At 39.3% G+C, this 25,391-nt stretch overlaps 1 protein-coding gene across 3 annotated transcripts in view; it reads right to left on the reverse strand.

The window, feature by feature from the left end:
* LOC125465534 (pappalysin-1-like) overlaps positions 1-25,391 on the reverse strand; it is a 316,341-nt gene that overhangs the window by 275,787 nt on the left and 15,163 nt on the right. For all 3 annotated transcript variants that reach the window (XM_048559167.2, XM_048559166.2, XM_048559165.2), the window contains exon 2: positions 10,808-11,861. In XM_048559167.2, the coding sequence (XP_048415124.2) occupies positions 10,808-11,861 (1,054 nt within the window). The remainder of the gene's footprint in view (positions 1-10,807; positions 11,862-25,391) is intronic.

Consider the following 25,391-nt stretch of genomic DNA (forward strand, 5'->3'; position numbering starts at 1 on the left):
AAGTTACAAATCATAAAAGCATTTCAGCATCTCAGTGAAAATAAAGATAACTGCTTAAGAGCTCATCACCTTAACATACGTTTTTGTCCTCATAGTTTACTAAGTACATTTGAATAGCTAACAGAGCTTGTATTAGCAAAATCTGGGCATACATCAAAGGCAAGGAAAAGATTTAAAGCAGCAGGGCAAAGGTTGCGATGAGAACGCTGTGGATAAGCTTGCTGATATTAAACAATTACAAAGAAGTGAGCAACATGAAATATCTAATCCTTAAACTTGTATTAAGGGATTACTTCATGTCAGCAATAGAAAGTGCCAATGAAGCAAATCTAATTATACAGCTATTGTCCCATTAAAGATTAAGCAAAATTAATTTTCAAAAGTATATTTGCCAAATTCATTATTTTGAACTTATGCCAAGGGCATAATCAGTACAAGTTGACAGGTTTACTACCATATTTGGTCCTGAACACGATCCTAGATAATTTCTAAGGTCAGGTTCTGATTTTTTTTCTCTCTCTCTTTGATCAAAAGTGTAGCACAAATGGCTCCTTTACCCTGTCTTTGCAATGTCATGCTTAGAGAAAAGATATCTGTAACAGCAGCTAAAATCACAACTCTCGAAATTCACCCTTCCTCCTTGTGCCACACACAAGAAACTTACAGCACTTCTTACATTCAGTCATTATAAAATGCTCTCAAGGTAGAGAAACAAAGTAACTCTCAATGAATTGACAAGAACAGAGGATTACAGTAGAAAATATGTGGGAAAGGGTAAAGACATCACATAGAAATGTGAAAGCCACTACTAAGTTGGATGAGTAATTATTGAAATAAATAACATTTGGAGGGGGATAAAAGCTGACGTTTCGGGCCTAGACCCTTCATCAGAGAGGGGGATGGGGAGAGGGCTCTGAAATAAATAGGGAGGGAGGGGGAGGCGGACCGAAGATGGATAGAGGAGAAGATAGGTGGAGAGGGGAGTATAGGTGGGAAGGTAGGGAGGAGATAGGTCAATCCAGGGGTCTAGGCCTGAAACGTCAGCTTTTGTGCTCCTAAGATGCTGCTTGGCCAGTTGTGTTCATCCAGCTTCACACTTTGTTATCTTGGATTCTCCAGCATCTGCAGTTCCCATCATCTCTCTCCATACACCTGAATGTTGACTAGGGTTAAGGCTCAACTGCAATCGCACTCATGACAGAGAAGCTTGCAAATATGACCTGCCTTGGCTGACAAAGAAACATGACTGCTTCTGCAAAGTTGTGGAGGGCAGCTATGGAGTTATCCCAACAAGAAAGTCAACATCTTTCCTGGCATCCACATAAATTACAATCATCTTACAACTTGCCTGTGAAAATGTCTGGCCACAAATAAATTCTGCTAGATTCTAAATATTTCTGACCACTTAGATCATGAACTGAAACAGTAGTTTGTTTCAGACCCCACTATCATAATCAGGCTGCTCTGATTAACCTCACCATGTACTTACCTTGGAGCTAAGTGAAACTCTCAGATATCATTAAATGATATGATATGTCTGTGGGTGGGATAGGGAGAGACAGGAAATTAGAGATTCGTGGCATTAACTCTTACATTGCTGAATACACTGAAGCTCTCTGAAATTGTATATCGAGATCAAGATAGCCATGAAGAAAGTTTCACTTCAGATCTCACTCTGTTTTGTTTGGACAGCTCCACCCTAATTTAAGATGAAGAGCTTGGCAGTGTTCACCACCAGACAGACATTGTGTGTGTGTCCAAAGAATTTTGTGTGCTCCTTGAAATGTTAAATCGATTATTTATTAACATATTTTAAATCTTGCAAACAATGGGGAATTCAGAAGAAACATTTTTATTCAGAAAATGGTTAGAATATGAAGCTTGATAGCATCAGGAACAGTTTAGGTAAATATCATAGCACATTTAGGTTCAAGCTTGAACAGAAAATGGAAGAGGAAAGAATACTAAAAATGCTGACTGGCTGTACAAAAAAGCAGGAAAGAAGGCTTATGTAGAACAGAAATGGTTGCATACATCAATTGGGCTGAATGGCCTGATTCTGTGCTGAAGAGTTGACTTAATTCTACGTAAAACAACCACAAAAGGAATTGATGGATTTTTTTTCAAATATGGCTCTGAAAGACTTTTTTCTTGCTCACAACGCCAAAACTACAATGTACTATTTGTTATCTCCTGAGGCTACTGAGGTAATGTTTTACAGTTTCTGACATTCTTGCCATTCCTCATGTGTGAGCCTACGACAGTGAATGTAAGCAGGCCATACAAGTATGGAAGGAATCACGGTCAGTTTAATCCTGTCCCACATCACACATGTTTAGCAGAGGCACTGGCCAGTCACCAGGAGCAGGAAGCATGAGTGCACTTTCTCTCCTGTGTTTACCAATCATGCCAACTGCAATTCTACTCAACTGCAGTCCCAGCAATCTGGGAAAGGGCTGGTATCAAACCTGTGGTCTTTCTGATAAGTTTATCTAAATTCCTCACTCAGTCTTCAGATTCTAATAAGTCTCATCCTGTTGCCGGACAGTTGTGATCCAGTAATACAGGGCATGCTTTCCCCATAAAGCTCTGTTTCCAGACTAAGTAACACATTCTCCAAAAGTAAGAAAATGGTGCCATCAACCCCAATAATTAACACAATAAGTAAAATGTTTCCAGACAGTTGAAAGGTAAAGTCAAGTCTGAAAATAGTTCAACCTTCAAAAATGCAATAATGTGTAATGACTGAATAAATATCCTGTGCAATAGAGCAAATTTTAGTTTTAATGTCATTGTATTCCAATTTCTCAAACATATACATTAGGATCGTGTCTCCTCCCAAGTTGGTTTAAGTTGAGATGTGGGTATGAAAGCACAATTATTAAAATTGCACATCAGATTATAGTCTTCAGTGTTGTGAGATTCTTAAATAACCAGCTAAACAGGGTCTCAATGCTCTTCTCCAAGAATCATTCAAAGAACAATTTATTAAACTAATCACTACCTCTTTCTCACCCTTGCCCAACCAAATCTTACTGAAAATGTGTCCAACTATCTGAGAGCAAATTTTCACAAAAGGATAAAATAGTTGTTTTCTCAATTCCACTATGTACTGTGTTTCTTGAAGTCTAAGTGGTGGCATTGCATTGTATAATGTTGGTGTGATAACCCCTACAAGGCCCATGGGGAATCAATACCTAATCTCCCTACTGAGCTTGTTGATTATGAGTTCCTTTGGTTACATGCAAAGGTCTGCCCAGCTGAAACTCCTAACCTGAGCCTTTTGTTTATAAAGCAGACCCAGTTAAAAAAGCACTTTTGTGGTGCAATGGTAACATCCCTACTCCTGAACAAGGAGGCTTATGTTCAAGTCCCACCTTCCCTGCATGTGTGACATAGCATGTCCAAACTGGTTGCTGAAAATAACAATAAAGCAGATGCAGAGAGCTCTTGTGGTGGAGCGGTAGTGTCCCAACCTCTAAGCCAGCAGGCCTGGGTCCAAGACCCGCTTGCTCCAGAGATGTGTCATAACATTCTAAACAGGTTGACTCAAAGCAGTTTCAGGAACAGGTCACAAGAACAGTCTGTCCCAAGCTAGGACCAGCGTTGTAAGCCCTGTGTAGTGGAGCCATTTTGATGTTCTACAATAAACAATGTTTCTTTTTATTCAGCCTTTCCAAGTTATTACAGTTGGTGAAACTATTTTGGAATTTCCAATTATTTTTGAGAACACAGACAAAATAATAACTCACTATCCATTACATAGGAATGCATAGATATCTCACAGCAATTAGCCATTTGGCCCAGTGGTCCACACCAGTGTTTATATTCCACCCAAATCTTCTCTCATCCCTTTGTTCTAACCCTTTCTGTATAATCTCACTGTGGCCTCTTGATCCAGATTCTCTGAAATTAACGGGGGACATTCCCATCAACGATGTCGTCTGGTAGTAAGTTCCACACTTTAATTACTTTCTGGATAAAGCAGTTTGAACTAAGTTCTACATCGGACTTATTCGTGACCATTTCGTATCTGTGTGCATCTTTTATACTTATATCCACATGGCAGGGAGTTTAGACATTCTGCATTTGGAGCACATTACTCATATAAATTTTGATTTTTTTTTCAGTAGCTTGTAGATTGACACTATGACAAATGTAGATGATGTTGGGAAGAAATTAATTTCTCTCTCTTTCTCTTCTAACCTGTGAATTCTCTGCATGAAACCATCAGTGCAAAGTAAATAAATCAGGATTGAGACTGTGGGATGTTGCCAATAATGCCAGACGAAAGGTGAGAACAATATTTAATTATAATGCTCACAATAAAAGAGTTACCTGGAGGCTGACTAGGAAACGTTTTGTCCTGTTATTCGATCATCACTCTGTAGGGGGTGAGGCTATGTCTACAGGTAATGGCACCTTCTTAACAGTCTGCTGCTCTCTCAGAACCGATCTTATCACCAATCATTTAAAGTGGGTCCAAGGGTACTCCATCATTTTGCATAGATCTTTGATACCAGCATTATCACCAGGATAGACTGATAACAATTCCACAAATACATACAACTGAAGTAAAAGTCCGATATAATGCAATAAACCTCTGTAGTATGTAGATTTATACTAAGATAAGGTTCATTGTGCATTTGAATGTGTTTTGCCTTTGAGAGTCTATGCACAAAGGAAGGTAATGTAATAGATTCCTTAGGCACCATACTGAGACTGCCTTTCCTACATTCTATCTACATAAACTTGCTTCCCAATGACTAACAAAAAAGTTTTAGGAAAGCTAGATCTAAGGGCATATTCAGATACACTTCTGTTTGTTTCACTTCTTCTAATGGACTGAAAGAACAACTGAAATATGACTAAGATTATAATAACCACATGATATGGTGATTGAGACATGAGAAGATAAGTGAAAATACGACAACTGTATACAATTGTATTTCCAAAATATTCATTTTTAAAAAAGTCAAAACTAGATTAAGGGATTTGATGATTTTAGAGCTAAGAAAAACAAATGGGAGAAAGAAGATAACAAAGATGACAAAAGGATCTGGATTTAGAAAACAGGGTGGGGAACATGATGCCTGAAAAATTTCTGTACCACAAATTTCTGTTGCAATTGTATCACTTACAAGAGATTACTTGTAAATGTAGATGTTCTAAACGTGCTGGAGATTAACCTAGTAGCCACTTTGTTCCACTAAGTTACCAGCAAACAAGAACTTCCTACAGAGTGTGAGGAACAAAGGCAGACAATAACCATGTGAGGTCTATCAATATTTTGATGCAAACAGCAGGCAGCAGTTTGGAGGTTCAAGGATGACATGAAAGTTGCCATACTTACAGAACTTACAGCACAGAAATAGACCCTTCAATTCAACTTTGCCATACTGATCTGGTTTGTGAAACTGAAGCAGTCCCATTTTCCTGCATTTGACCCATAACCCCCAAGCCTTTCCTGTTCATGTACTTACCCAAATGTCTCTGAAATGTTGTAATTGTGCCAACCTCTACCAATTTCCCTGGCTTTACATACATTATACATAACAACCTCTTCATGAAAAAGTTGCCCCGAGGTCCCTTTTAAATCCTACCATCGCACCTTAACCCTATGCCCTCTAGTTTTGGTCTCCACTACCCTAGGGAAATGACCTTTGCTCTTCACCTTATCGATGCCTTTCATGATTTTATATTGGGTCAACCCTCAGCCTTCAAATCTCCATTGGAAAAAAGCCCCAGCCTATGGGCCTCCTGCAGTGCCACAACGATGCCACCCAAAGGTTGCAGGAACAGCAACTCATATTCCGCTTGGGAACCCTGCAGACCAATGGTATCAGTGTGGATTTCACAAGCTTCAAAATCTCCCCTCCCCCTACTGCATCCCAAAACCAGTCCAGCTCGTCCCCGCCTCCCTAACCTGTTCTTCCTCTCACCCATCCCTTCTCCCACTTCAAGCCGCACACTCATTTCCTTCCTACTAACCTCATCCCGCCCTCGTGACCTGTCTGTCCTCCCTGGACTGACCTATCCCCTCCCTAACTCCCCACCTATACTCACCTCTACAGGCTCCATCCCCGCCCATTTAACTTGTCTGTCTCCTCTCCACCTATCTTCTCCTCTATCCATCTTCAATCCGCCTCCCCCTCTCTTCCTATTTATTTCAGAAACCTCTCCCCCTCTCCCTTTTCTGATGAAGGGTCTATGCCTGAACGGTCAGCTTTTGTGCTCCTAAGATGTTGCTTGTCCTGCTGTGTTCATCCAGCTCTACACTTTGTTATCCCAGCCTATTCAGCCTCGCGTTATAACTCAAACCATCCTGTCCCAGTAATATCCTTGTAAATCTTTTCTGTATGAAAGCTTTTCTGAATGATAACTAATACAGAAACCAAGAATTGCTTCTGCCTTCTCCACGGAAGATACAAACAGGATTCCAATAATAGTTGTGAATCTTGCAGTGGAAGAGAAGAGAGGGACTTGTTGAAATTTCAATCAATAGGGAAGTAGTACCGAGCAAACTGATGGATGTGTAAGCTGTTAAGTCTACACATCCTGATGGTCTTCATTCTTGGGTCTTCAGGCATGATTAATGTGGCAGTAGATGCATTTGTATTAATTTTCAAAGATTCACTTGTTTCAGGATAGGTTCCATCAGGCTTGAAAGAAGCAAATGTAACTGCTCCATACAAGAAGGGAGAGAGGCAGAATACAGGAAACTATAGGGCTGTTAGCTCGATTTCTGCTATGGCGAGGATGTTAGAAATGGTCATTAAAGAGCTTATAACAGCGTACTTAGAAAATGCCAAGGTAATCAGGACGCAATGGGCATAGTTTAGTGAAAGGGAGGTCATGTTTAACCAATTTATTACAATCTTTGAAGGAGTAAAATGCACGGTGGATGATAAAGGGCCAACAGATGTACTATACATGGAATTCTGAAGCATATCACAATTTGACAATAAAAGGTTATTATGCAAAGTAGGATCTCATGTGTACTAGCATGGATAAAAGACTGACTAGCTGGAAGAAACTAGAAAGTAGCTCCTCTTTTTTCTTAACTAATTAGCAGCTCATAGCATGGAGTCCTATTGAGAAACGGAACCCTGGTTTTTTACAAGTTATATCAATGACTTAAATGAGAGCAGTAATAACTAAATTTACAGTTGACACAAAATAAATGGAATAATATTTTTTGAAGAGGACATTGAGGCAGCAGATAAATAAAAAAAGCAGGTTGTGCGAGTGGGCAAAAAAAAATGGCTTGTGCACTATAATGTATGAAAATGTAAAGATGTTTTCATTGGCCTGAATAATTAAAAAAGTACATCAGCAATTAAATGGAGAATGATTATAGAATTCTGAGGGCTCTATACGGCCCCTCAGAAGAGGTATACGGTATTGGTGAAACTACATCTTGAACACTGTGTGTAGTTTGGATTTATCATTTAAGACAGGAATGGAAAGGTTTTGGAAGTAGTTCAGACAAGGTTTCTTAGATGATACCTGGAATAACTGGTTGTCTTATGCAGAATTGTAGGATTGACTAAGTTTATTTCTACTGGAGTTTAGTAGGGAGAGGGTTGACTATGATCTTGAACAATCCTGAAAAGTTGCATAATGGAAATATGGTTCTTCTTGTGGGTAACTTCAGAACAAGGGAGCACATTTTAAAATTTAGGTCAGAAATAAGATTTCTCTCAGAGATTTGTCCAACTTTGGAACTCCCTACTACAAAAAGTGGAGATGGAGGCAGGTCATTAATTTTTTTTAAGCTGGAGGTGAATAGATTATTGTTAGGCAAGCGAATCAAAGATTATCAATGGTAGATGAGAATGAAAAGTTCAAAACTCATAACAGATCAGCCATGATCCTATCGTATAGAACAGCAGGTTGATGTGGCTGAGTGACCCCCTTTGCTACTAATTCATATGTACGTGCATTCACAAAATCTACCAAATCCTTATGTCTCTGCCTTTTACTTTCCAAATTGAAAATTCCACTCCATGTTGCCCAAGGAACATAACAGCTGACAATTGGAAGCAAGAAAGTTTGTGACTCTCTTCCTTCTCCCTTTATCCTTTTTTTGGGGGGAGGTGAATGTTGGAGTCATTGGGTAAGCCAGTGCATATTACGAGTCTTCAACTGCTGTTGAGGAGATGGTAATGAGCCACCTGCTTGAACCACAGCAGGCCATGTGGTGTAAGCACACCTACAGTACTGTTAGGAAGGAGGGCCAGGATCTCGATCGAGTGGCTATGAAGAAATAAGCCATCAGGATGGTGTTCAGGTAGAAAACTGAAGTGCTTCCCAGAAGCTTTGGTAACATTTTTAAATCCAGCCCTCGTGCCTTCCCAATCCTGTTAGTAATTTGGAATCTAGCCCAGGGTGTTGGACTGCCGCTGGAAAATATGCAGCATGTCTCTTATAGAGCCTAGATACTGGTAGCTTGAAGGCGACTTGAACACACTGAAGAATCTTAATCTTCCTTCCAGAATTTGAGTCTAATTTTCCTATTGATGTTGTCATTCTCAACATTGTTATTGTCCAATGTACTATCTATCACTGGACTTTGCTCAACAGGACAGAGTTGGCCTCCAAAATCAAACCAAAAGTCGAAATTTATCCAAAAAAGACCAGCAACAGTCTCCATTGGCAAATTCCGGTTGGAGAAACAATTTTGAACTATAAAAACAGGTCTCACAATTCTTCGATAATAAAATGTGAGGCTGGATGAACACAGCAGGCCAAGCAGCATCTCAGGAGCACAAAAGCTGACGTTTCGGGCCTAGACCCTTCATCAGAGACACAATTCTTCATTTGCTAGGTTCAACTAAGCCTCTTATGAATCAAGTCTAAGGTTTTACAACATTTTTGAGCCTTTGGGCATGTAAAATTCCTCTGAAAACAAAGTAAACATTGATTTACATCTACAATAGCCCTAACAAACATCTCAGAAAAGTCTCAATTAAAAAAAAACGCCATTCACAGTTGTTAATTACACACACAGAACAAGAATTTTGCACACTTCAAGATCCTAAAAATAGCATGATGATATATATTAGTGTATCTTGCCGTGAGGGGAGAGGTAATGGCCAGGATTCCAACAAGAATGTTGGCTCTTCATGCAAATGTACTGGAGAGTCTTTGGAACTTACAAAAACCTACATGCAAGAACTTTGTTTGTTACCTCACCTAAAATATACCATTGCTCATAATGCAATAATCCCCCTGTACTAAAACCAAATGTCAATCTAGACGACAAACTCATGTCCTGCAGTTCAGTTTACGTTCAAAGCCTTGCATTTCAGGCAGCAGTTCTACTATCTAAGCCAAGTTGATTTGTACGAAAGACTCTTAAGTACACAAATGCTGTTTTTACTTTTCACTGGCACAGAAAAAGAGCCCTTAAAATTCTCATATAGCCCACCACTTCTTCAGCACACCATTCACAAAGAATGAAATAACCAGCGAAAACTTATCATTGCCTAGCTTCAGAAAATGTAAAACAACATCTTGTTGCTAAAATATATTTTCTTTATCCAAGTGGAAGCTTATGATGGACAATGAGCTGAGAACTTCATGATACAGATCACTTCAGCAATCTTCAAGAGATTAATTACACTGGTTTCAAATAACCTAATAATATTGGATCACATTTGACGTCCTACAATCTCAATGTCAAAGTCAATATTCTTTATCTCGAATGATTAAGGCAGCAACTTTCCTCAAAATGTACATATTCTGAAAGGGTAGAGTTGGAGATCCTGATGTGTCTTGCCAGGGTGGATTTGGGAAGGATGTTTCTTCTTATGGGGGAATCTAGAACTAGAGGTCATTCCTTAAAAATGAGGGGCTGCCCATGAAGACCAAGATGAGATTTTCTTTTCTCACAGAATCAGGTATCTTCAAAACTCTCTTCCTCAAAATATGACAGGAGGCCTTTTGCTATTTTTAAGGCAGAGATACATAAAGTCTTGATGAAGAAGGAGGTGAAAGTCTTTTTGGGGTAGCTGGGAATGTAGAGTAATTGGATCAGCGATGATCTGATTGAATAGCCAAATGCTCTACTCTTGCTCTTAATTTTGGCACTCATATACATTAATTTCAATTATGATGTTGAAATTGGTGTACACCAGCAGTGCAACATAGTCTCATATGATTTGGCAGCCAAATGTTCATCATGTTAGTTTTTATTTTCCATTGATACTATAAATTTCAGTGGAAGGGAGATTGGGTGCAATAAGAAACCAAACTGCCAATTTACCTTGAGCCTGATATGTGCTGCTGGGCTGGACTAATTTCATCCCTAAGGAAATATAATTAAAATTATGCACAATATCCCAGACAAATTTATGTTAAAAGGCTTGAAAAAACCCTTTCTCATGGAAAAGTAGGTGAATTGACATTGTCCATTGAAGGGCAAATTTGGAATTAATTACTATTGATTATTAAGCATGAAACAGAAATGTAAAGAATTAACAAATGTTCATTTTTACTTAGCCACAGGGCTTTTCACCTAACGTTCAAGTTTTTACGATAAGGAGCTACAGATCTAGTTTTTGCCTAGATGGGAGCTAAAGTTTCTAAAAAGGCAATGCACAATTACTTGTGACAATTACATCATATCAAGTAAACAATAAAGAATTGAATGAATAGGTAATTGAACCATTTCTTTACTGTAAAAAGTATTAATCTTTAAAAAAAAATTAACTTTCAGAGGCATTTATTTGTTTTGAGACTCAAAATATATATATATCATAGAAATTATTCAGTGATGATTGAACATAATAACTAATACTACCTGTAGGGTGATTTCGGGTCAAAACATGTCTTTGTTACATCAGTCACATTTGGATTGCAGCAATCACCATCATCAAATTTGTACAGTTCATCATTGCATTCCATATCACACACCCCATCTCCTTTCTTCTTTAACAAAGCTAGACGTCGCAATGGTTTGCAATCTCCACCATCATTTCCTGTTAGTGTGTGGTCACATTCCAAGTTACAATCCCCATTCCCAATTTTACTTATATCACAGTTGGCCAAAATAAGGCGATTTCTCAGAGAGGAATTCTTGACATCCAAAACTGTAAGATCCCAGGTGATGTTATACGTACGAAAGGCGTTGTTTAAATGTCGGTGCTGAAGTTCTATTTGTTCTTTTGTAACAGTAGGTTTCTGATGATTGTCATCGTAGACATTGACAACCCTGTAGCGGACAGTCTTTAGCTTGCGAAAATTGAAGAGTTTATTGTAGCTTGTTATGACTTCGACATTATCGCAGACAGTTTGGCCACAAGGAGGTGGCTGCAGATTAGTATTTGAAAACCAGCCATTGTGATGTTTTAGTTCCACATGAGGATATTTACTGTCCTTCACAGTTAGCCAGTGAATTTCCACATCCTGAAAGCTGTCATGTAAGACTAACTCACTGTTTTTCTTAGCATGGTGTTTCATGTCTTCACTTATTTTCCCCTGATTTCTTCCTTCACTCCACAAACTGAAGTCAGCCATGTAACCACGGTAGTTCTGATTCTGGAAGTTTCCACCAAGCATTAATACTTTGCACTTTCTGCTTAATGAGCTGAAGATATCACCTACTTGTTCATTGCTCACGGCCACTTGCGCTCCATTGACGTACAATTTCATTTTATGTCCATCATATGTTACTGCCAAATGTACCCATTGGTTAGCGTGGTATTTCTGATGGGCTGTGATGGTGGTCATTTTGCGAGCTCTATCTGTTTTTAGGGAGAAGAAGAATCGTGGATCCCTGTTACCCAAGTCACTCACGGACTGAATCCCAAGAGACCATCCTCTGTCCCGGGATGAAAAACATTTGTCGTAAAGCCCTACATCCAAGAAACATAAAAAGCTGTAAGATATTTTGAAAGCAAGCTCTTCATGCATTATTATGACTCATAGGACAAGTGGAGGAGTTAAATTAGGGAATGTGCTTTTACATCACATTTAATTAACGAGGCACTCAGCAATTTGTACCAATTTTTGTTTGACAGCGTGTTATGTTGAATCGAAGCATTTATGGATTCATAAGTTTGGAAATCCAAATATAACCCCATGCTACCAACCACCAGCTAAGGATTTCCCCCTCTCTCTCCCCAAAACTTCCCTGTTGTGCATCATTATGCTGTGAGCTGCAACATATTCTCACCATTTGAATCACTGCAATTCAGAATGGTGATGAGCTTAAGAAAAAGAAAGTGTTTAGGTCGGCCAAAGCATCAACAGGATTTATAAAAATTAAATTAATTTTGTAAACATTTTTCAAAAAGCAAGTTGCTTTTTACTAAAAAGCAGAGGCCATCTGCTAACAATCAGTCATTAGTAGCATAGTATAATGTCAACAGAGTAAAGGTTACATGAATGTTTCGCTATATTTTCTTGAAATTTACCTCACTGATGGGAAAGTGAAAAGCAAAATGTTACATTTCTGCAAAGTGCTATTTTCCTAGGGGCTCGAAAATCCCCTTTTCCTGTTTCCTTTGGAAGCAGATGTCAAGTTCAGGAAGGTAACGTGTTTATTCATGTGAAGGAAAATTTTCGTACAATCAAAAAAGAAACTTGAATATACTAGTTAAAAAGTCATGCATTGATTACATGTTCTATAATGCTTGTCTAGGATATTTTAAATATAGTCCTCGCATACTCATGTAAAGTCTTTGATCTGTTTAGACATGGCAGTGTTAAAATGCCTAGTATAGCAAACTCTTAGATATCTTTGTTACGAAAAGTAACTATTCATACTGTTGTGTTAATTTTCTGCACTGAGTAAAATTGATCAAGTAATAATAAGCCTAATTATAAATGTTCAAGTAAATAAGTGGAAAGGTTATTCAATTCTGTTGGGATACCTACCTAAAATGTAAATGAAAGAATACAAGTCTCCTTCCACATAACGAGTCCATCAAATAGTTTAATGAGATTTTTTGGAATAAAAACAGAACAGAATTGCAATTTCAATTTTTCTTAATGGTTCAGCTGCCTTGACCTTCTTGCTCTCCTGGTTTGCTTTCTTGCTACGGAATGCACAAGCAATGGTGACCCCATACCCTATCTTCCAAGGGCTATAAAATTCACACAACCTGAACCGGTCAATGTTGTTGTTTTCTTAATGCCCATTTTTTTTTTAAAAAGGTATATTATTCTTAGCCTGTTTGCTATATTGCAAGTACAAAATAATCACGCAAAACAATATTCTGATTGAGATAAAATGGATGGTCTTCTAAATCTTCAAGGTTCCTCAGGCAATTCACTAAGGGCATTCCCCCACTAAAACACCGATTTATTGGGAATTGTGCTGGGAGACTGATTTCTCAATCAGTAAACAACCACTTGAGATAAAGCCTGAAAGCAAGTGACCATAGTCTGCAACTCTGCATGATAAGGTCAGGTAAAACACAACTGTTAATATTAGCAAAGAGGATCATTTTTACCGGAATCTCATATCTACTCTGATTTTCCTTGTGTGCTCTTGTTCTCCACTCCTGGAAATCTATCACTACACTACAATACACCCACGAACAGCAGATATATGATACAAGCTACGTCCCTTGGGAATCAGAAGTGTTATAATTTCTACACTTGAATCTAACGGCCAACACTTTCATGTGTCTGCTTTGAGTAAGGATTCAACAATTGCACAGTATACACTGCATCAGTCATAAGTCTTCACTACAGATAAAAGTTAAAACTAGGCTCCAGAAGTCTTGAGTTTCAGAGATATGGGTGCCAATATCAGGCCAAGTGAACTGTGAGAGTCTAATGTCTGAAAATTTAAAAAAAAAGAATTTTTCATCTGACACTTTACAAAGGGATATGAGTGTTAGGAATTCAATTTTTTATGAGCAAGTAACTACAACAGTAAATGTTCATCGGCATATCTCTTTGAGGCAATCGAATATTAGGCCATTTTCATATATTGTACTTAAAATCAGAATTAGATTTTATTGAGACCAATGACAAAGCAAGTAGATTAACCTTTCAACCTCGCAACGTTGTAATCAGGAATCAATGCACAGACCCCAACTTAATTACTTCCTTATTTCCCTGGACCTCAAAAATCTGGTCTTGCTCATTCTTTCTTTCCTTTCGTGGCTTTAATGGTTTCAACAGCCAAGATCAGTGGGATCACTCCCTAAGTAGATTATCTAGTCTTATTCACTCCAATTTGGCAGCAGGCTCAGGACAATTCAATCAAAAAGAAAATTCCATGTTGAAATCCTAACAGTTGCTGCAATTTTCATTACCAGCAGGTAATGATATCGGGGCGGCAGAATGGACATCCAACATCTTAAGTGGAAGTTCTCTCCACTATTTAACATAGGGCTGAATTGTACAAGGCTGTAGAAGATAGGATTCCGTACCCTGTAGGCTACAGGGAAGTGGGTAGTCCACCAATTCTGGGCTCACAGGTTGAAGGTGGGACTTCCACCTATCTAGGACAAGATGTCCAGTTTCAGAGACGTGCAGAAATAGCAAGAACTGCAGCTGCTGGAGTCAGAGGCAATACAGTGTGCAGCTGGAGGAACACAGCAGCTCAGGCAGCATCAGAGGAGCAGGAAAGTCAACATTTCAGGTTGGAGCTCTTCATCAAGATTGGGGAGGGGGAAGGGCGCTCAGAAATAAATAGGGGTTGGGGTGGACGAAGGTAGGTGGGATGCTGCTAGGTGGATACAGGTAGGGGATTGCGGAGATTGGTCAGTGGGAAGGGGGGGGTGCGGATAGCTGGGAAAGAAGACAGACAGGTTGTGTCAGGTCAAGGAGGCGGGGATGAGAGGGAGGGTTGGATGTGGGATGAGGCCAGGGGTGGGGAGATTTTAAAACTGGTAAACTGTATGTTTAGGCCATTGGGCTGTAAGCTCCCAAGGTGAAATATGAAGTGCTGTCCCTCCAGATTGTGTGCAGTGTCATTGTGGCACTGGAGGAGGCCCAGCTGGGCACGTCAACAAGGGAGTGGGAGGTGGTATTAAAATGGTTAGCAACTAGAAGGTGTTGTTGGTTACAGCGTACGCAGTGCAGGTGCTCGCAAATCGATCACCGAGTCTGCGCTTGGTCTCACCGATATAAATTAGGCCACATCAGTAACAACAGATACAGTAGGCTAGGTTGGGGGATGTACAGGTGAATTCCTGTCGGATTTGGAAAGATTGTCTAGGGCCTTGAACAGAGGCTAGAGGGGAGGTGTGGGGGAGAGGTGCAGATCAATCTGAGACTGGCAGATCTACAGCACTTGGGAGACAGAGACATGGTATGCTGGATCAGGATTCAGGTAAGAGGTATTATGGGGGTTTTGCGAGCTACTAAGCTGGAGTTCTTCAACGTTGATTAAAGATACCCACAAAGTAAGCCTTTCACCTCCGCCCATTCTAATACTGAGTGGCGTGGGTTGAGAAAAGGACATTTTTTTGAAAGGGTAAGGATAATCCTAGAGTGCAAGAAAAGTGAGAAATAGAAAATGGTCAATGTGCTCATCAGAATTCATCTTCTGGTATCCTCCCATTATATAGCTGAAATGCATTCTGAATCATCCAAAATATTTCTAACTCTCACTGTTCAGCCTGGCAGGTTATTTCAAACATTTATCACTCTAAAGTTGTCTGTGCTTTTTGTGTTTTTCATATCTTTCTGTCCACGTTGTTTGCTGCTAGTCTGCTGGATTACTTTGAAGTAATATTTAACCTACCACAATCCCACTCTGTTATTTAATATTTGTAATTTACATAAAGGAAGCTTTTTCCTCAACTTGAATCTTAGCAGATTAAAAATGTCAGGTTTCTCTAACCCTTCTTCCGAATTAATCCCGTTTTCTCTAAGAATCAGCCCACGCTGCTTATTTGTATCTCCCACCAGACAGCTATGGGGTGGTCTGAGGAAAGATCCTTCATGGAATCTAGTGACCCACTTTATGCCTTGAAGTGTGGTTGCTGGGGGAGGTGGAGGGGAGTAACATAAATATAACGAAAAGGAATGAAATAGTAACTTATTTCTCTTAAGAATTAACGGTTCCTGAAATTTCTATCAATCAGTTAATAAAAAGGTGGGTACATTATTCAGTTGCATCTGGTCATCAGGGTACAGTAAGGATATCATGTACCATAGCTAATGAATATTACAGCCACTATACATAACTATTATCTAACAGGTACAGTATGTTCTATTAATGCACCATGTTGCGTTTATAGTTTCCTCTGCAAATAAAACTTGTTCAAATTTTTACTAACTGTATTTGGCAAATTACTAATGGTGACCTCATGCTGTACAGGTACAAAATGCTTTCTTTGGCTTCAGACCTGTGCTGGATTATGTGTGAGCTTGAGGCACAGCAAAAATCCACTATCAATGGACTTTAAAAATGTTTGTCAAGCATTGCAAATTAATGTGAAAACCATGCCTGAACCACCATTTGCAAATAAAAAAATCTGTTCCCTCAAATGCTCTGTAGGTTGTAAAGCAGCACTGCCTGCAACTTTGCAGAGTGTAAAATGCTTCCAACAACTTCACAGTTCACATAAACGCACCGGTGATAATAAGCGTCGTGCTAAATCTGGAAGTTAAACAAAGTGTTTACACCTAGGAGGTACCATTCACAAGGATTTGGAACTTCCTCGTAAAGTCAAGGACTCCACGACAAAATTCAAAATTCCTCCTTCCACACAGAGATGCAAAGATGCAAGACCACTGCCAGCTGATTACAGAACAACTTGTGCTGGAGATGCCTTGCTATTTGAACACATGGTCGATCTTTCACAACAGAGAATGTGAGGCTATGCAGTTGAATTATCGTTGCTTATGACCTTATAACAACTCAACCTTTTTTTCTCTCATCTTTTAAGCAGTGGCGAGACCCCTTGGACCAAATAGTTTTGAGAAGTTTGATTCAGCCCAATATGTGCAAAGGGGTCACAAAACTTGGTTATTCCAAGAGTGTTCCTGACTAGTATGTATTGCACGCAAAGGCTGTGTTACCTATTCATTTGCACAATTCCAGCAAGTATTTCGAGGTAAAACACACTGCTGATTGACTGCAATTCTACAGGAGACTTACACTGTGTAGCTTACACATTGCAAGGCTACCCTGCCCTTCTTAATGGGTCTGTATGTATGCTTTACGGTATCCTTGAGCAGCCTCAGGCAGACTTTGGTGAAAGAACAGGAAATGGAGCAAAACACCAGAGGGAGGGCAGCCAAGTTTTTGGATGTGACAAATTGAAAGGAAGAGGGACGCCATGTTTCTGCAGTGAAGGCGGAGACCCTCAAGATACATCCTGGGAAAGAAATTGGACTGAGGACACTAACCCTGAGGATCTGGCAGCAGTAGTGCAAGAAGTTTAATGATCTTCCTGAGGTTGTTAAGGTCAGTGAATAAATCCTCGAAGAATAATTCATACCCTCTGCACCAACAACCTCCTACATTGACTTAATGTGCTCCCACACCCCAGGCCCCATCACTGTCCCAGCAGCAACGAACATGCATACCTAACATTCAGATGTTCCACCTCCCTCGCATGCTTAGCAATGTTTCCAGCCTCACACCCACCTCTTGCTGCCTCTTAGCTATTCAGCTAAGACAGAACATCATCAAATGCTTTGCAACGCATTTACTGAATTTTTTTCTTCAGCCTACACAACCTACAGGGATTAGATAAAGTCCTGAATCCTCTGCAGATGACAGAGCCCTCTCTGAATTCCTGAATCACACTGGGACCAGAGTCCTGGTGCATTAAATAACTGGAGCTATAGAAAGGACCTTTAAAATTCCTAATAGGGTATGGACATCATTGGGGTGGTCAGCATTTATTGTCCACTTCAAGTTACCCTCGCACCTGAGTGACTTAATGAGCTATTTCAAAGGACATTTGCTTTGTGTTTGGAATCACAAATGGGCCAATTCAAGTAAACACAGCAGATTTAACTCCCTAAAGGACCTTAGTGAACGTGATGGAGTTTTACAACAATTGTTGATAGTTTCATAGTCAGCCTCTCTGAGTTTTCTTTTCAATTCCAACTTCGTTAATAGATGTAAACGCCAGCACCAGCTGGAGTGGGATTTGAACCTCTATTCTCATGGAATAATTCTGGGCAATATCAAGACCATCACACCATGATTTCCCCTGAAAGAGTGAACTAAATAGTGGAGGGTAGGAGTTTTATTTCTTGGGACATGTGGAAAGTTAGGAGAAAAATGTAATTTTGCAGGAGGCAACAAAGTGTGTAAAGAGAACAAGAGTGTGACAGAAAGGACACAGCCCTCAAATAGCACAATGCAGCAGCAGCAAATATGGTCAGGGTAATGGAAAAAAGGCAAAAGAACACTATTAAAGGCTCTTTCTCTGAATGCATGTGGCAATTGTAAGAAGAAGGATTAGTTGGTAATTAAATTGAAATCACTGAGTATGATTCTATAGCCATTGCAGTGGCCTGGGATGGAATCTTGTGTATGGACCTTCCTGAGGTTGTTTGATGCCAGAGGGCATATGATCAGGTGAGAACCCTGCCACCTTCCATCTCCATGGCCATAATCCCTAGAGCAATAGAGTCATACAGCACAGCAACGAAGTCTTCAGTCCAACACATCCATGACGACCAGATATCCCAAACAAATCTAGTCCCATTTGCCAGCATTTGGTCCATATCCCTTCAAACCCTTTCTGATCATGTACCCATCCAGATGCCTTTTAAATTTTGTAATTGTACCAGCCTCAACCACTTTCTCTGGTACCTCATTCCATACAGGCAAAACCCTCTGTTGCCCCTTAGGTCCCTTTTATACCTTTTTCCTCTCACCTTAAACCTATGTCCTCTAGTTTTGGACTCCCCCACTCTATAAGCGTATGCCCTCCAGTTTTGGACTCCTTTACCCTGGGAAAAATAGCTTGGCTATTCACTCTATCCATGCCCCCTCATGATTTTATAAACCTCTATGAGGTCAGCCCTCAGCTTCAGACGCTCCAAGGAAAATAGCCCCAGCCTATTCAGCCTCTCCATATAGCTCACTGCTCATACATCGGTGGTGGGTTGGTCCATTGATGGACCTGGTACCAGTTGAAACCCAGAAGTGGGCAATAAATGACTACTGAACAGTCTAATCCTACTGCAGGCATTAATCCCAGTTGTGACCCGATGGCATTGTCAAGTGTGAAGAATGACAAGCAAATCCATTTGAGTTGCTTACAGGCTGTTTGGTATTCTTCGTTCAAACCATTCAGTGTCTGATTCAGGGACTTGGTACCGAAAGGCAGGCATCCTGCTGATAGCCAACAGTGCCCTTGTTGCTGACCCTCCTCAATCCCATACCCATGGTCCTAGGCTTCAGGTGCCTGTTGATCCAATAGTGGCCACAGCCTTCCCAATTGTATTGCTGATCTCTGATTGGCCAGCAGCTTTCTGCCCCATGACCGTTGACCCCAAAGGAAGTTTAAACTACTGAATGACAAGATGTGATTGGTCTTCCCTAAAAGAGTAGCCATGGGGCTTTTGACATGCCTCCAGTCAACAGCCAGGACATGTGTCACTGTCACGAGATTCCACATAATACAATGAGGCAGAGTCAACAGATTTTGCAAAGCAATTATAGCTGGCAACTGAATATTCAAGAGTATTTGAAATATCAGATGGTCAGCAAGACAGGAGGAAGTTTGGAGCTCTGTCAATAAAGGATGGGCCAAGTGCAATAATGAGAAATAATCTCGGACTGAGGATGAGCATGTAGAATCAGTTTAGGTAGACATAAGAAATGACAAAAGAAATGGACCACTGGTGAAAGTGATCTATAGGTTCACTTGCATTAGCTGCACTTTGGATACAGTGTAATTTTTCTAAAACTGGGTCTTGTAAGAAAGACACTTCTATAATCGTGACAGACTTTAATCATTACAGAGATGAGACAAATTTAGCTGACAAAGGTGACCTGGAAAATAAGTCTTAAACTTAAATAAAAGCCTGTTCAAAAGCTTGAAAACTGAGTTGGCTAAAGTGGAATCGGAAGACAGGTTAAAAGGTAAGATAATGGAAAAGATGTGGCAGATCTTTAGGAGATATTTTATAACTCTCCACAAAGATATATTCCACTGAGAAAGCAAAACTTTTCAAGAAGAGTGCATCATCTGTGGCTGGCCGAGGGAGCTCTGTGTGGTATGAAATTTGCAAGACGAATGTGCAATGCTGCCAATGATCAAATAATGAATGGTGAAAATTACTTTGTAAAGTTTTGAAAAATTGGAAGACACAAGAAGCTTCCCAAGAGAAGTAGAACACTGTGGGGTAAAGGGAGGAAATTCTAATAGCCATGATTTCTAGAAATATGAGGACTATGGTTAGGACTAAAGGCTGACATTCCTCTGAATCTCATGGTTTGTGTTCTACATTCTTAAAGAATCTGTCTCCAAAAATGGATCATTGGTTGTTATTTTCTAAAATTCCCTAGATTTTGGAAGTGTCCCAGTGAACCAGAAAACAACAATTGCTGCTCTTCAAGAAAGCTGGAACACAGAAAGCAAAAAACTCGAGCCTGTTAGTTTTATATTTGTCATGTTGGTACGTGAGAATCTGCTAGTAACGAGGTGTTGGCAGGACACTTAGAAAATCACAGTGCAATGAGGCAGAGTCAACATGATTTTGTGAAATGGAAATGGCGCTTGAAAAATGTACTGCAGAACTTTGAGGATGTAACAAGCAGGGTGAATAAAGGGGAACCAGTAGATCTATTTCAAATTGAAGAAAGCGTTTGGTGAAATGTCACATGATAGGGTTAAGAGCTCATTATGTGAAGATGACGTATCAGAATGGATAAAGAATTTGCACAGGATAGAGAGAAGCAGGATAAATAGGTTATTTATAGGTTTGTAAACTGTAACTATTTAGTCACAGAGATCTACAGTTCCAAAAGGATCAGTACTGGACCATCTTCTATTATGATTTATGTTCATGCTTTGTTTAAAGGGACAGTCCGTACTGTAGCTGAATCTTGCTATGAAACCAAGTTAGGAGAAAAGTCGTTTGTGAAGAGGATACAAATTGCCTGAAAAATGATACAGATTAGTTAAGTGAATCGTCAGTGATTTTACAGGTTCAAGAAAACAGAAGAAGGCTGTTCACTTTGACAAGAAAAATATCAAAGCAGAACATTCCTGCAATTTAGAGAGATTGCAACATGATGCAGAGGAATCTAAATGTCTTTGTTACAATAATCACAAAAAAAACATGCAGGTACAGTCAGTAAGAAAGATGTTGGCATTAATTGCTGGATGGATGGAGTATGATAGTGGTATTATCACTCGACTATTAATCCAGAAACTCAATATGTTCCGGGGACCTGGGTTCAAATCTCATGTTGCAGATGGTGGAATCTGAATCTGGAATTAAGGGTCTAGTATTACCATAATCACTGTACTATTTATCTCGTATTACCATTGTTGATTGCTGGGGAAAAAAATACATCTGGTTCACTAGTACCCTGTAGGGGAGGAAATCTGCTATCCTTATCTGGTGTCGTTTACATGTGACTCTGGACCCACAACAAAGTGGTTGACTGTTAACTGTCCTCTGAACAATTAGAGATGGGCAATAAATGCTGGCCTCGCCAGAGATGTCTCCATCCCATGAGTAAATTTTAAAAACACAGAGTAGGGGGAAGCCTTTACACATCTGTTCAGGGCATTAGTGAAATGATATCTTGGGAGTGCTGTGTTGAATTTTTTGATCGCTTACTTAGTCTTGCATTGGAAACAACTCAGTGAAGATTCATAAGCCAGAATCCGGCAAGTAAGAGGTTGTTCTATGAATATGACTATGTGAGTTGGGTCTTAATTTGGAATTTAGGAAAATGAGAGGTGATCTGTTTAACACATATAAAATTCTGAGAAGTCTTGACACACATGAAAGCTGCAATGATAATTTCTCTGGTGTAAGAATCTAGAATTAAGGGGGACTGATGTAAAATATGTGGATCTCCCATTTAAGAGAAAGGTGAGGAAGAATCACTTCTCTCAAAGGGTCTTTAGTATTTGGAATCCTCTTCCACAGAGAGCAGTGAAGGCTGTGTCATTGAATATATTTGAAGCTGAATGAGAAAGATTGTTGATCAACAAAGGAGTAGAAGGTTATGGGACAGGTAGGAAAGTGGAGTGAAGATAACAATTGCTTGAGCCATTATTTCATGACAGAGCAGAGTCAAAGGGTTGATTGCCTATTCTTGCTCCTATTCCTTCTGATTTTGTGTCATGGCCTGCTGTTTATAGCTGTGTACTTTCTGACAGGAATCATTAAACAAAGATTAGCAGCCCGGAAGCTGGCTAATTTTCTCCTTCTTCTACCACAGCCAAAGTGTCTTTAATATCCATAACAACCAAAAACAGAGTACTGACACCTGAATCTCAGAGTAAAGTGTTCTGAGAGTCTATAGTAAACATTAATATGCTAATATGCAATGAAGCATCTGAGTCTGATATCACATGTCCAAAAATAAAAGCACGTAGTAACACACACGTAAGTGTCACCTCCTGTGCTTAATTAATATGTCATTGCTATAAATAACCTGTTTTCTCCAGTTGTGATATCATTGTAACTCACTTGACCTAGATTATATGAATATTTGAATTCATAATAGGCATAGTGGCAATCTCTCAAACAAGTTACTTTAGAAGCTTACAATTGAACCTATGCTTATTCTCACATATGGTTCAGTGCCAACAAACAGTTATCATATTGGCTGATATTGGGAAAAGGTTTCTTCATGCTATTCATAACCATTAAAAGTACTGTACTGCCACTTGTCCATTAGCATTGCACAGTTTTTTTTTGCCCAAGTCAGATGTCCACATGTGCTCTTACAATACACCCTGGTACATGTTTCTACAGACAAGAGGCAGGAAAACTGCCTGCGAAAGTGTGAGAATGTGTACATGCAAGCACACTCACGCATTGTTTTTATAGAATGAAGAAAGCACCTCAGGGAGTCTTTTCATCGGCCAAACCACCTGAGACCTCAGTTACTGCTCCAAATGTGCAGAGGGGAGATGAGAGTATAAGATCCAATGCTTGGAGATTAAACTGTTTGGCATGATTATATCAAATTCCTCTGCCTGTCATGTTTGGAGATGTTGACCCATTTAAAGCAAACAGGTCAACGCTGCTGGAAAATAGTGAAACTAGGAAATCAGTAAGTAGAATATTGTATAAAGATGATGTATGGTGTAATTTGCAGATTCAAACTGGCATCATTAAGCTGCTTGAAACATGCTATAGGCTGAGGTTCATTACTTGTAACACAGACTCTTAGATGGAACAGAAGCCTCGTCCCTTCTAGTTATTAAGATGGGTATGTGTAATCTTGAATCATGGGCTAGCAGTAAAATAATTAAGAACAACTTTGACACTGCATGACATGAATGATCTGATTCAGGGAGACTACAAGATGACTGGTGTGGTAAATAGAGATTATGTACCATACAGGTGATTAGGGTGGAAATTGGATTTAATGCAGATTATCTCAGCATTTATCTGGTGCATATCATACGTGATCAGGGAGTGCTCGCTTCAACAAATATTGGAATTTCCAAAATTGACACACCCTAGCTTAAAATAACCTAAAGTTCACCCTCTCCTAAAGTAAAGGAATCTCTTAAAAATACATAATTTGTATTGCATGAGCCAAAATTTGAAGCATTGGCCTTAAAAAGCAAAGTATGACATTTAGAAATTTTCCAACTGGATTTTTATTAAATCCTAACAAGCATCCCTTGGGGTCCTCAATGCAGTCATTGGAATTACACAGGATTTCAGATCAGAACCTTTTTAAGGAGACCTAGATGATGACGTCTTGTAGCACTATTGTAGCATACTTGTCAAGAAAAATATGATTGATATTATTTATGATACACTGAAGGGATACAGGCCAATATAACATGGCCTTGAGTTGCCATTCATTTGCCAAGCCAGCACAAAAGTCTGTATTTTTAAATGTAGGTCGTATCAAGTGTAAATTGAGATTCCACAATCTTTAGAGATAGTTTAAACAACTTCAAGCTAAAAGCCAGTCAACATTCACCCCCAACCCCAAAAAATGGCAAAAAAAATGCTCGCAGCTTTCCTCCAGATGCACATGATAATTTATGTACATGAACTATTCAATGTCCATGTCTAACATCTTTACAGCACTTCACGTGATTCACTTCACTGTACACTCTTATCGAAAAGTCTCTTCTTATGACATAACCATTTTCAATTGTCCATACACCAATTCACCATTCCAAATACATCAATGAATGTCATTTTTTTTCCAAAATAAAAATAAATGACACTCTATCCTGCTGACTGATTACACGTGTTCATGGAAAATTTTATGATAATGTAAATATGCTTTGTTGGAAATTTGAACTGCAACTTCACTGTGGGAAAACAACACCATTTTTCAGCACAATTTGTGCTCATTTTCCTTGATTGCAGACAATGTGAAAACTCGATCCTCAGCTATATGATATTGCCAACTTGTGTTGGAATCATGTCAATAATCTGAATTGCATGATATATAACAGTCATTCTACTGTTTTTCAGCAAATGCTACATTGAAACATTGATACAGCATACAGGGAGAGATATTAACTGTTTTCAAACATATGTAAGACTCACTAAAGATATAACAAAATAATTTGTCAATTTGTTTGGTTTTTTTAATATTTTGTCACAATTCAATCTTATCCTTCCACAGTTCAATTGAAAAGTACCATACTTTTGATAAGCCTCTTAAAAGGTAGTAAAGTGAATGAAATTTGGAACATGTAACTGTGTGAAAAAAGCATTGAATTTGTGGCAAGAATCCTGAAGCATAGTCACATCATTAGTGGCACTAGAATTACAGGGAACGAGCCAAACTTTCCATTTCTAGGTGATTCAAAATGAAGTCGTCATTTTGCAAACTCTACAGAGATTCATAACAACAAAACAATACGGGATTACTCAACGGGTTAAGCAGCAAGTAGGGGAAAGAGGCTTAGAGTTAGCACTTCAGGTCAATGAACTGACATCAGATCAGAACTTTCTGATAGAAAACCAACAATGTGAAATTCTGTGCCATATTTTCCAAAAATTGGCGATCACAGTCAGATTGCCACTTCGCTCCTACGTTTTTTATGTTTCGGAGGAGTTTCTCACATCTAACAGGAAATTTCGATCAGGCCTTTTCATAAGTGTGGTTCATACTTTAATTTTGGCAGGTCCATTGTATTGCAAGGTAGTCAGGAGAGGTCAAACTGTGCCTCTTTTTTTCACAGCAGTGGTTTACACATTTTGTGATTTAAATGTTCAGCATCACAGACAAGCACTTTGTCAACTGCAATTAAAGGCTAAGTAATATGAGATTAGGGTGC

The sequence above is a fragment of the Stegostoma tigrinum genome, chromosome 29 (genome assembly GCF_030684315.1).
Source record: "Stegostoma tigrinum isolate sSteTig4 chromosome 29, sSteTig4.hap1, whole genome shotgun sequence".
Classification (NCBI taxonomy): domain Eukaryota; kingdom Metazoa; phylum Chordata; class Chondrichthyes; order Orectolobiformes; family Stegostomatidae; genus Stegostoma; species Stegostoma tigrinum.